At 49.3% G+C, this 12,306-nt stretch overlaps 2 protein-coding genes across 7 annotated transcripts in view; both read left to right on the top strand.

The window, feature by feature from the left end:
• Positions 1–168: 168 nt before the first annotated feature.
• On the top strand, positions 169–1,649 carry lrrc10 (leucine rich repeat containing 10; the record flags this gene model as incomplete). Its single annotated transcript, XM_064319532.1, has 1 exon — positions 169–1,649. A coding segment is annotated over exon 1 (759 nt), but the record flags the coding sequence as incomplete, so codon positions are not given.
• Positions 1,650–3,807: 2,158 nt separating this feature from the next.
• The window catches only part of LOC135245464 (signal peptide, CUB and EGF-like domain-containing protein 1), an 86,706-nt gene continuing 78,207 nt past the window's right edge, over positions 3,808–12,306 (top strand). For 2 of the 6 annotated variants that reach the window (XM_064318503.1, XM_064318502.1), the window contains exons 1-2: positions 5,690–5,944; positions 9,397–9,519. In XM_064318503.1, coding sequence (XP_064174573.1) covers positions 5,725–5,944; positions 9,397–9,519 — 343 coding nt within the window. In that variant the 5' untranslated portion in view covers positions 5,690–5,724. Of the gene's footprint in view, positions 3,940–3,987; positions 4,248–5,687; positions 5,945–9,396; positions 9,520–12,306 lie in introns of those variants that run through there. The other 4 variants (XM_064318505.1, XM_064318506.1, XM_064318501.1 and 1 more) reach the window with 4 other exon arrangements.

Below are 12,306 nucleotides of genomic sequence, written 5' to 3'. Positions count from 1 at the left end.
ACTTCCGCAGATATCAGCAGCATTCCACGCCCCCGCCCAAGACGGGAAGAGTAATGTCACACCGACCGGGGGTAGGGGACGGGGGGGGAGGGTCGAGGGTGTGGGAGGGGGGGGGACGGTCGGGGGGGGGGGGGGGGGGGGCTGTTCATCATCTGTGTTGCTGGGGAGTTATAGAAAGATTCCGGCTCCAGGAGAGAGAGTTTGTCAGAGAGAGCGGTGCGGATGAGAGAGCGGTCGCGTTGCGTTCGCTCTTCTCTCTCCATTTCGTTCGCTCTGGATTTTGGGACCTGAAGACCGCGCCCCTTGGCTTTCACAGAGAGGGTAAACCGCGTGGAACACGTTACCGTGCTGAGGGGACGAGCCGCTCGCTGTGACACCGAAGTGACCGCTCCCAGACGCTCGGAATTTCCTTTGTGGTCCTCCGGATTATTTCTGTGGACCCTGGACGACTCTTCGTTCAAACTGATGGCTGTTCCTTCTTCTCAAAGGAGGCTTTGCTTGCTCCTTTTATAGCCTCGCCAGCATCACCCAGCCCAGGCCAGCACTGAGGGGCTCATAGACTGAGAGACTGAGCGACTGAGTAATTCAGAGATTGAGGCTGAGAGAAACTGAGAGGCAGACTGAGAAACAGAGAGACAGAGAGAGAATTAATGACTCAGAGACAGAGAGAGACTGAATGACTCGGAGACAGAGAGAGAGACTGAGTGACTCAGAGACTGAGAGAAACTGAGTGACTGAGAGAGACAGACAGACTGAGGGGGTGTGGCTATGACCTGAGTGACCGCTATGACCTGAGTGACAGGGGGCTTTAGTACCAGCTGCATGCTATTGGCTGGCTCATTACCTGGGCAGCAGCGCAGAGCACAGCGCAGGGAGGGGGCACGGGAGGCATGGGGAACGTGCTGCGCAGCGCGGTGGCCTTCATCCCCTCCGAGCGCTGCCAGCGCTTCCTGGTGGGCGAGCTGAAGGAGATGCCGCTGGACTGCACGCTGGACCTGAGCGGCTGCCACCTGCGGCGCCTCCCCCTGGCCGCCTGCGCCTTCGACCGGCTGGTCAGGCTCTACCTCAGCAACAACCGGCTGGGCGGCCTGCCCCCGGAGCTGCGCCAGCTGCGCAGCCTGCAGCTGCTGGCGCTCGACTTCAACTGCCTGGAGGAGCTGCCCCTGGCGGTCTGCGGCCTGCCCCAGCTCAACACCCTCTACCTCAGCAACAACCGGCTGGACAGCCTGCCCCCGGAGCTGGCGTTGCTGGCCGAGCTCCGCACCCTGTGGCTGGAGGCCAACTGCTTCGCCGAGTTCCCCGACGTGCTCTGCCACCTGCCCGCCCTGCGCACCCTCCACCTGGGCTACAACCGGCTGCGGGCCCTGCCGCGGGAGCTGGCCGCCCTGGGGGAGCTGCACAGCGTGTGGCTGGCGGGGAACCTGCTGGCCGACTTCCCGCCGGTGCTGCTGGAGATGCACCAGCTGGGCGTGATCGACGTGGACCGCAACCGCATCCGCCGCTTCCCGCCGCTGGCGCACCTGGCGGGGCTCAGCCTGGTCATCTACGACCACAACCCCTGCGTCAACGCGCCCGCCGTGGCGCCCGGCGTGCGCCGCGTGGGCCGCTGGGCCGACTGCGCCGACGAGGAGGACGAGGAGGAAGAGGAGGGGGGAAGGGGGGGAAGGGGGAGGGGGGGAGGGAGGAGGAGGAGGAGGCAAGAAGAGGGGGGAGGAGAGAAGAAGAGGGAGGAGGAGGAGGAGGAAGAGGAGGATGGGGGGAGGAAGGGAGAGCCGTGCGGAGAGGGAGAGTTGGAGCGCGGTAAATGAGGCGGACTGGTTTCTGAATCCAGTACTAAGAGAGCAGAGCAGCGCTGGACATGTTTTTACCGACCGTCTTTCTTGACTAGCAGAGCAAGGTGCACGTTTTGGCGAAGCACACGGAGGACAGTGGACCGTGGGGAGGTTAACGGGGGGGTGTCGCTCTTCCTGACCGTTTGTTTTCCAGACGGAAAAAGCAGGGAAAGATTATAGGGGAAAGGTCATCGTCCGAGGGGCGGCAAGGAGCTGTCCTGTCACGGCTGCAAGACCCGCCTGTCAGTAACAGGAAGCTGACAGCAGACGCGTTCAGGGGTAAACAGCGCGCGCACGCTCACGGGCGGCGATAAGGTGCATTTAGCGCATGGGGCTCTCTCTGGCGCGGACCGCTTCCACCTGGTTAGGCTGTATTAATTCAGCGTGGTGAAAACTGGTCCGTGATAGATGGCAAAACTCCACCATCTCACCTCCTGCACTGAATTATGCATAATCCCTCTGACAGATTTGGGTCTTAGGCGCTAATGCACGACCGTAATGAGTTTTAATGTCATTACAGGATGACTCCTAACGCGCGGCTCAAAACTGCTTCGTGGGTTTCCAGAATGTTCCAACACAAAAAAATATTTTGAATTGAAGAGCCTCAGACTGTTTGGCCATGCAGCGACTACAAGAATAAACAGAAAGGACATGTTCATTTGTCACAGCTAGTTTTCAAAATTATTATATCTAGTGTGAGTCAAGAATGGTAAGCATTTGATGTTGGTAGTTCCACAGTCAAAACAGATACAACCTTCAGCCGTATCTGGTGGTTTAACTGTACAATACTGCTGGATGGTGACCTTTGCTCTGGACTGGAGTATTTGAAATGTAGGTGAGCTTGGTACGCTAATACACTTGCACATGAACCATACTGCTTTGTTTTGATTCTGGTTAGTCAGCATCGTACATACAGTACGTACATCCTTTAGTGTTTTGTATTAGCTAACGTGGTTTCAAAAAATGGCAGAAAACCTTTCTGCAGCTAAAATAAGTGTGTACAATTCACAATGAATAGAGGCGTCATTTTTATGTACAGTTCCTTGTTTCTCTTGTTTAAAGCAAACTCTTTGGAAATGAACTGCAGTTTGAAAGGTATTCCCTGCTTTTTTCAGTACCAAGTGTATCATATGAAAATGCTTTTTGATTTTAAACAAAATTTCACTTGTAATAAATTGTATAAATTCATAATGAACCATGTGGGCACACAGTGTAGCCTTGTGTTTTGAAACCACACACTATAATCAATAATACTTATTTCGACAATGTACTATTTACTTGGAATATTGTAATATAATAAACTATACTGCAAAACACTGTAGAGCACCAAAGCAAAATCTGTCTCTTCATATTTTGTCCATTCATCTACAAGATTTTCACCGCAAATGAAGATGTGTTTAGGCTATATATATATTAGACATAAATAAATACATGCATAACTGTATAACAGCACACTACCTTTCCTTCAATGCAGCATTTGAATATAAAATGCAACTATTAAAGAGTAATGAGGCCATCCTAGTTTGTTCTTTATTTAGCAAACCAGTCCAGGGTTTGGGATTGGGCTCAATTTCATTCATTCTGTTCCAATTTCGAATGTCTACATTCCAAATTAAATTCTAAATGATGACATTCCAGCTCCATTACTAAAAATTATTGTAATTTCAATTAGTGACCAGTTATCCTCTAGGTAGTATCTATAGCCTAGTGGAATTGATTTAACCCCAATTTACCCCTTTTTGTATCATATAATTCAACACTGCAAAACATACATTAATTTACAAATATGTGCAGGCACACTGGCCCTTTTTTAAAATCATTTTTACACTTTCATCGCACATACTTTACTGACAGTGTTTGTTTGTGTTGCTATTCTGTCATGTTTTCTGTTAGACATGGGTCAATGTGTTTGCGAACTTGGCATTGTTTTCATAGCTATTTTCAAAACCGGAAACTGTATTCAAACAAGTTCCGAGATTAATCTCCGTTTGAAGCCATTCGTCTTCAATGAGATAAGAACTTTCCTTCCCGAAATGAAATTAATTCAAACAGCATTTCGTCTTGTAAATCCCCACTACAATCTTGTTTGACTTTCTCGGCGTATTAGGTATGCAAACCTATCTTAGCAAGTTCATTTACATAAGTATCGTAAGTTATTTGCATTGAGAATGTTTTTGACGATAACGTCGACAACATTTCATGTTAGCTCAGTGCTAAAGTAAGTTAGCAAACGGCAGCATTAGCCTACGAACTGGCATCCAAAGGTCAGAGAAATTTCCTGTATATTGCTAGATATACCAGCAACGGCGACAACTTTAAAGTTCCTGCATCAATAAGCAGAAAAAAATAGCTTGTTTGACTTTGAACAGATTTGTGTTCTAGCACCTTCGCCATAAGATGGCGTGCATGCACAAGGTAAGGCCTTTTCTCACACTTAAATGAATGGCTTGCTTTCTTACGGTGGTTTTTAAGTTCAAAACACAAGCAAAGAGGAAACGGAAAAACAAAAACCTGCAAACAAAAAACTTCCGGCATTTAATTACAAAACACGAAAACGACAATTGAAGTGTAAAACACAAACATACGAAAGAAAAACAAAAAACGTAAACGCCCCTTAAGGGCTTCACACAAACAAGAAACAAAATCATATGTAGCGTACAACCTCTGGAAACGAAAAGTTTATTTTGAAAATCGATAGTCTACTATTGATTTTGTCACCACGAACTCAATGTCACTGTACCAGCCATTATAAGACAGGACTGGCAGAAACCTTTCTAAATGTGCTAAGTAGCTTTCCAACTTCATTTGGTCAATATACACGTCTTGACAACGTGTTTCATGTGTGTGCAGTCGTGGTTCGGTTGCATTAAACTAATGAGGTTTACAATTTTATATTCTGATGATATCGTATACATTAGCGTGCTTGCTTTGTTTTCATAATTAGCTTGTCGTAGCCTACATTTTGGGCTAAGTTAAGTCTAAACATTTAAAAATATATGTTTTTGTTGCTTCTAAAAATATTATACATCAACTTCATCCATAGATAGGTAGCTACAGCTAAGGCAAGCATGTTTAGCTTCACGACTCTTGGTTGTACTATACTAGTTATACGAATGGAGGTGGTCTGTACCTGTCCCAGCTTTTATCCTTTTACACCAGGAGAGAGCGCTGTAACTACATGGGCTGTATTCATTATGAGACGAGACGTTCAGTATGGTATCGACGAAATATTTTTAAATTTAATTTTAAGGATTGACTTACACTGAACACGAGTGTCTGAAAAGAAATACTTTCATGAATTACATCTGTAATTTCTTGTGACACGATAATGCGCTATTTTGACTGTATTTTGCATTACGCCTACTAGAAATGGTTTAAAATAATAATAACAACCTACCGGTAGCCTAAGAAGGTATAAACGCCACCACACTATAATAATAAATTGCCAACTCCACTGTTTCATTGTGGAAAAATGTAGGTCTGCTGGAGTTGTGTTTGATGGTGAACACTTGGGCAAAATAAATGGCACAGGATTATATACCTTAAACTTCACATATTAATTAAACATGTAACCTCTTACAAGTTTAATTAAGACAGAACATCATAAATCAAAGATTAGAGCAGACATATCGAAAGACAGAGAAACGTTTTTCTGAATTTTGAATTTATAGCTAAGCGTGTCACTGTTCTTGTTTCCGCTGGCAAATATTATCATCATTGTTACGCATTATCGAATGCGAGAGCGCAGTGGTGAGCCATTGTTAGCCGGGCACTTTGGCGAATGGGTGACAGCCATGGTCCCACCCTCGGGTAATCAATAAGAGTGATCTATTTTCTCTACCTCTCCCTTTCTCTCCCCCTCTCTCCTCAACACCTCCCATCTCCTCCTTAAATGTGCGCAAGCCAATCAGCACGCGTCCAGCGGCTCGTCGGTCTCGCCATTCAGTGTCGCTGCCAGTACCGAATCGGTTCTCTTATCAAAGAAACACACAACCTGAGACTGCATTCAGTTACCGCTTTTAACATGGAGAGTGCTTGTTTTTCATGGGACTTTTGTTTGTTTTTCGTCCTCATAAATACTTGTGGTGTGACGGGAAACGCTGGACTCGCAGGTAACGACTTGTCTCTTTTTTCAACCCCGGTCTGTGTCTTTTCAAACAATTTCACTGTATTCTTGTCAACATTTTAATTGAGGCATTTGGCTGACAATTAGCGTGTTGTTGTCCATTTGCACAAAGTATCACTCTACTGGCCCTCTGCCAGGGCTCGGCTGGTTTCCCCACGGTTTAATTGAGATGTAATTAATTGGGAAGATCGAATTAACTTTTGTAGTCACCGAGGATACGATGAGACCGCAAATATGACAAGGTAAGAAAGGATAATCCCATTGTCACGCATTGTAACGAAATAGCCTGCAGAGAGATAACAGAACCTGCAACAATGCTTGCTAAACGATGTCTCCCCCCCCCCCCCCGATTATTACAAAGTTTAATTAAAATTGTGCATCGGTTGAGTGCACATGGAATTATTTGCATTATTTCCTTCTAGTAACTTTTCCAACAATGTTATTTGCATTGATATAGACGAATTGTGACTTGTCCTTTCTTATTACATTCCCCTATTAAATTAGGTACGCTTCGGCATTTTAAAAAATCAGTTTTTATGGTGAACTTTTCTAGGCTGGTGAAGTGAAAGGTTTTTATTTCGAGTTCGCACGAGGGGGGGAAAACCCCCAGTTAGTAATAAAGGTTCGGCGCGCATCTGGAGCTGTCACACTTCTGAATCTGTGAGATAGGTGCTAGTTAACGAGTCAAAATATGACAAGGCACTTTCTCTCTTCTGCTTGGTGGACGCGCCCCGCCCATGAATAAACGCGCATCTCTTCGGGCTAGCGCTGAAGGTACATATGGATGAGGGTCCGCGATGGTCTTTGATGTGTGGATTTGGCTGGTTTATCGACCGCCAGCCGCGTCACGCATTGTCTCCCCATTTTCTCAGTCAGATGTCAGTACCCAGTGGCTAAAAACGGACCGAGTGCGCTTTGGTTAACGATTTACCATTGTGGGGAAAAAAAGACCTTAATGAAAAATTCCTTCCTTTGAAGTGGTTTGTTTGATTGCAGACATCATTTTTTGCAATTAGGCATCTGATTTTTGGAAGAACACATTTTGTCTTCTGCTTTGAGGGTTTTCCGAAACCTCAGCTCAGTTTAAGTTGTGCCTAATTAGTTACTGAAATGCAACAATTAATTCACATTTCCCAGTACTGTAATTTCAGTGCACTAGTGCTGTTTGTACTAATGATAATGGCACCACAGGCCAGATCACTGATAATAAATAATAATGAATTGTATTGCGTGAATGAAATTAAATGTTTGTATTGAAACCCATGCATCTGATTAATGTAGGACTGTTGGGGGGGGGGGGGGGGGTGAGGTTTGCAATGCCTGCACCCACGCAGAGACAGTGGAAAACCAATTTCGGAATTGTGGCAGAGATTCTTCTCCCAGAATTTTCAAACTGGCATCACTGTGCACGTGCTCATAGCAAAATCTTTCCTCCAGGCTCTAAAAACAATATTGATTGCAGTTTGAATTTAGTTTAAGTTTCCTTTTTTTGCTGAACTGGGCCATTTGCCAGTGAACCTGAAGCCGGGCCAAACTCCGTGCGATTGGTTGCTGTGGAGCTCACGGACGCTTTCCCTCCAATGAAACGGTCTCGGGGCTTTGCTGCTTAATGCTTGTGTGGGGCGTGCTGTTTTAGTGTTGATGAGCGGGGCGATGGAGCGCGCTCAGTGGCCAGTGTTCAGAGCCTCGCAGGTCAGGTGTGCACTCAGCTTAATGTCCGCCTAACGCTTCCCAGCACACACCCTCTAATAAAGGTACTGTGCAGGTACGTCTTTGTTCTGTCATGTAAAACAAAGTCCCAAATGCACCCTGGAAGTCTTTTGACGTTCTGTTTGGATACTAATAAGCACCTTTTACAAGCAAAGAAAAAGGTACAAGTGAATTATGTATTGCTGGCTAGCAGTGCTGTTCTGTCTACCCATGGGATACCATCCCAGTTACAAGTGTTTGAACCTTTTAGGCACTTTTTTTTGTTCCTTCTTTTCCGAGAGTGTGGTAATATGGATGCAGAAGATCAGATTGGCTGTTATTCTCTCTCCCTCTCTAGTCTAAGTCATTCCACTGCAGACCGCAGTGTTTTGGCGGTCCGGGTCATGATGCTGTAGCTCTCCGTGCATTTTATAATAATGATGCTGACTGCGGTCATTCACAAGCCCCATAGTCCTCCTCCTGCCCAATCGCTTGATGCGGTTTCGTCACGTGACCGCTCATTCCCCGCCGATGTTGGACTCCGGGCAGCAGAACACGAATCGTGGACCCAGCCTCGCAGTCCAGCGGTTCTGCTGTGGAAGTGCAGTGCGAGGGTCACAGGCGTCATAAGTCGTTGCAGTTTGTCGCGGGTCAACCGATTGCAAACGTCTTTGCTGTGTCGGTCTTTTGTCATTCAAACTGCACACTCTCACATGTCCATGGACGATTAAAAAAAACCCCACTGATATCAGCGAAAAGCAAAATGAAGTCAAAGCTCATGCATTAATATGGTCATGTCAGCGAGTTTACGAGCAACAGAAATCACGTTTTTATGAGACACAAAGTGGAGAAATTTCAGCTCGGAAAGTGATGTGACATTTTAGTGGATTTGAAAGCGATGAAGATGTACGAAGCAAGACTCGAGAGTGGTCTACAGAGCTGCAGCAGCTGTAGCTTCTGGGAGCCTCTCATGTCCCTTTCCAGTGCTGAGAACATGACCATTTCCACCCTGACCACTGAAATGTTGATAGAGAAAAGGCTTTTTTTTCTGTGGGAGAGAGTTGATTCTGGAAGGATGAAACAAGCGAGGAGTGCTGTTTTTGTATTTCTGGGTAGTTATGTAAATGCAATTATTTTTTAAATCTGTAAAGTTCAGAGCGAGAGTTAACTGCTGTCTTTGACAGATGCAGCCTTCCAGACAAGCAGCGTTGTGTAATACCCCAATTAACTTCCGTGTGTGTTCTTTTTTGAATCTGTGGAAAGTGGATTTAGAAAGTGGAAAGTATCATCACGGTTTTATTGCAGTACTTGCTAATGCGTTTGACTATGACAAGAGTCTCTTAACTGCCATGGCCGTGAGGGAGGTGTGGCATTGTGCTGCAGAATGGAGAGCTGCTGTCTGTCTGTCCATCTATCAGTTTGTCTGTCTGTCTGTCTGTCTGACTGTCTGTCTGTCTGTCTGTGTGAGTGTGTGTGCGTGCGTGCGTGTGTTGTGTGTGTGTGTGTGTGTGTGTGTGTGTGTGTGTTGTGTGGTGTGTTGTGTGTGTGTGTGTGTGTTGTTGTGTGGTGTGTGTGTGTGTGTGTGTGTGTGTGTGTGTGTGTGTGTGTGTGTGTGTGTGTGTGTGTGTGTGTGTGTGTGTGTGTGTCTGTGTGTGTGGTTGTGTGTGTGTGTGTGTGTGTGTGTGTGTGTGCGTGCGCGCAGTGAGAGGTGAGGCTCCTCTGTAAGCGTTCTCTCTCTCTCTCCTGCAGACGCGGACGAGTGCTCTGAGGCCACGGACGACTGTCACATCGACGCCCTCTGCCAGAACACGCCCAAGTCCTTCAAGTGCATCTGCAAGCCCGGCTACAAGGGGGATGGGAAACAGTGCGAAGGTGAGCGAGCGGCCCGCTTACCCCCACCTCACACCCCCCCCCCCCATTCCCCATCCCCGCTGCCTGCAGGCTCTCCTGCCTACCCAGCAGGAAATGGATTTGGGAAGGTGTGAGGTTTTGAGGGTGTTGGGTGCGGGGGGGGGGGATGGGGAGGAGGGGGGCGTTGCCCGGACTCTCTCTCTGTGTTCCGCTCGATTGCGTCTGGAGCTAACGTGCTGCGTGACGTCACTGACGCCACGTTCGGCGTCACTGTTGCGGGTTTGTGCTGATGAGCCATTAGCGATGAATGCCGTGGACGTCCAGTACGTCTCCCATCGGTTCGGGTCCCTGTTTAAGGTACGTGGTAAAAATACCTGAGGCGCCTACCTTTCCTTTCCCATGCGTCACGCAGGGCCTTTCGGTGAGAAAATGTCTGCCGTCGGTTATTTTTTTCCCCCATTGTATTTATTTATTTTTCTTGGCTCTAAGCGTCTCCTGTTTGTGTTGCGTTTTGCGTGAACGCCAGCGCGCTAATCCAGAGGAAATCCAGCGCTTTCCTCGTGTGTTCAGCTGCCCACCTGCACCCACCTGGAGATTCCTCAAACAGAGCCGGGTCCCCGCGCTCCGCGCCGCTTGCTGGGGGATTGTGGGATAGGGGGCGGTGCTCGCACATTGCGTTTCAGGCGGTTCAGACCTCCTGTCCGCCAGCTTTGCGGAGTGGGCGCACGCTTTCTCCCCCGGGAGCCGCGGCCCCATCCTCTCTGAATCTGGTGGCTGATTGTCCAGCCGAACCGCCAGTCACCCAAAAGCTGATCCCGTTCCATGGCTAGGAGGTTTGTCCATCCGTCAGAACGTCCCCCTTCTAAAAAGCGGCTCCTCCGAGGCTTCTGGGTGTTTGTTCAGAGGTTTCCTAATCCCCGAGAACCCCCACCCCCTCCCCTCCGCCCCGGCCTCAGCGCCGCTTACAATGCCATCCCATAAAGCGCCGCCATGGCGACCCCAGCAGTATGCGCGGATGCCCGGCATGGTAGGAGGATCGGCCGGCAGCCGGAAACGCGGAGCAGCAGGAGAGGCGGATCTGACAGGTGACAGAGCGAAAGCGGCTCAGCGGGCAGGCCTAACAACCTTAAAGGCACAGCAGATCACAGATACGTGATTAGGCAACGCGACAACTGTGCACAGCATAGGGTCAGAACGACATTCTAAGCTGATGTCACAACCCTGCTGGCGAGCGATAGACAGTTCTAGATACCCACTGCAGCTAGAATTTTGAAAGAACATCCAAAAAACACCCCCTGGCTCTTCAGAGGGTTTGTTCAAGTCTCGCCGGCTCAGCGCCTAAACCTCTCCATGCGCCGCCCCTTCAGCTCCCCTCTCCCTTCAGTGTGGAGTCCACCACGGAGCAGAATCAGAAAAGGGGCGGAGCTCATAGAAGTGTCTCAGCACCTAGTGGGGGGGTGGGGGGTCAGTGAATGGAGACGCAGTGTAAGGGTCGGTCATCTCCCCCCCGCGGGGGTTCCTGGGCCCGGGGTACGGACGGCGCTCCTGACCGGCGTTCCCATGCTCCCGTGGTTCTGACGCTCCTCAACGGAAGCCTCCCGCCCCCCCGACGCGTGTAACCTGGGCCTGTGCCGAATTAGCGGTGGCGTTTCGGGGGGGGCTGTGTTTCTGATTCGCTCCTTAACCAGCACAGACATGCTGCGATCGAGTCGGGCCGCTGAATGGCATACTTTAAGCCTCATTTCTCCTTTGGACGTCCCGGAAATTCGCCTCCGTGATGTGGAAAGCGGGAGAGCGGGAGAGCGTGTGGTCGTCGTCTCTCCGTGCTCAGGGAGAATGGAGGCTAATTGCGGCTTTGGCCCATTACCTGATCTGTATGACCCCCCCCATCCTCCCCCCGCCCTCGCCCCCGCCCCCCTTCGCCAGAGTTTCACTTTTGTTTTTGCCTGTTTTGTGGTCGCACGGGAAGCTGACGAGTTCATCCGTGAATCCGCGCCGCTCCGTGCGTCTGACCCACTCATGGGTTAGACGGTGCTAACCGCAGCCTGTCTTGTGTCTCACCGCGGCGGTGCGTTTGGTGTTGAAACGGATCGTTCCGGTTAATTACAGCACGCAGAAGGCTAAGAGCACGCGACAGCATAGCGCTGAGTGATTGGTACACGTTTGGTTGGAAAACGGCTTTGGTTTCAGTGCAGGGAATGGCAGTGTTTGTCATTCATACTTATTTCTGGGAATCATTCTGATATCATAGGGCTTTTTATTACACAGACAGACACACACACACACACACTTGCACCCTCACACACTTACAAAGACAGGCAGGCAGACACACACCCTCATGTGACATGACAGACACACACACACACACACACACACACATCTGGAGGTGCTAACGCAGGGCTTGCTGTCTGCAGCAGTGTTTGAGCGTCAGCATGTCATGCCCCCCCCCCCCCCCGCCCCCAGCGTGCAGCAGTCCTGGGGGGTTTTGGAGAGGGTGGGGGGGGGGGTACGGTGATGAGGAGAGGCAGCTCCGCTTTGTCTCTCCCACCCGCGGGGACCTGCAGTCGACCTGCTTCGCTGCGGAGAGGGAGAGCGTTATTAGGCCATTGTCTGCCTGGTGAGTGTGTCTCCGTCACAGACCAGGAGCTCCTCTCACTGGCTGATCACCCCCCCCCCTCTCAGCCCCCCCCAGCCAGCCCCCCCCAGGGAAAGAGCCTGTCTCAGCTCCAGTAGGCTCAGGGCTTTATATATATAGGCTTGGAGGATTTTGCCGTTTATTTTTGAAAGCCCGTCGCTCTTACCCTGGAA

This window comes from Anguilla rostrata, chromosome 19 (assembly GCF_018555375.3).
Source record: "Anguilla rostrata isolate EN2019 chromosome 19, ASM1855537v3, whole genome shotgun sequence".
NCBI classification, from domain to species: domain Eukaryota; kingdom Metazoa; phylum Chordata; class Actinopteri; order Anguilliformes; family Anguillidae; genus Anguilla; species Anguilla rostrata.
This window is presented reverse-complemented; position numbering and strand designations above follow the sequence as displayed.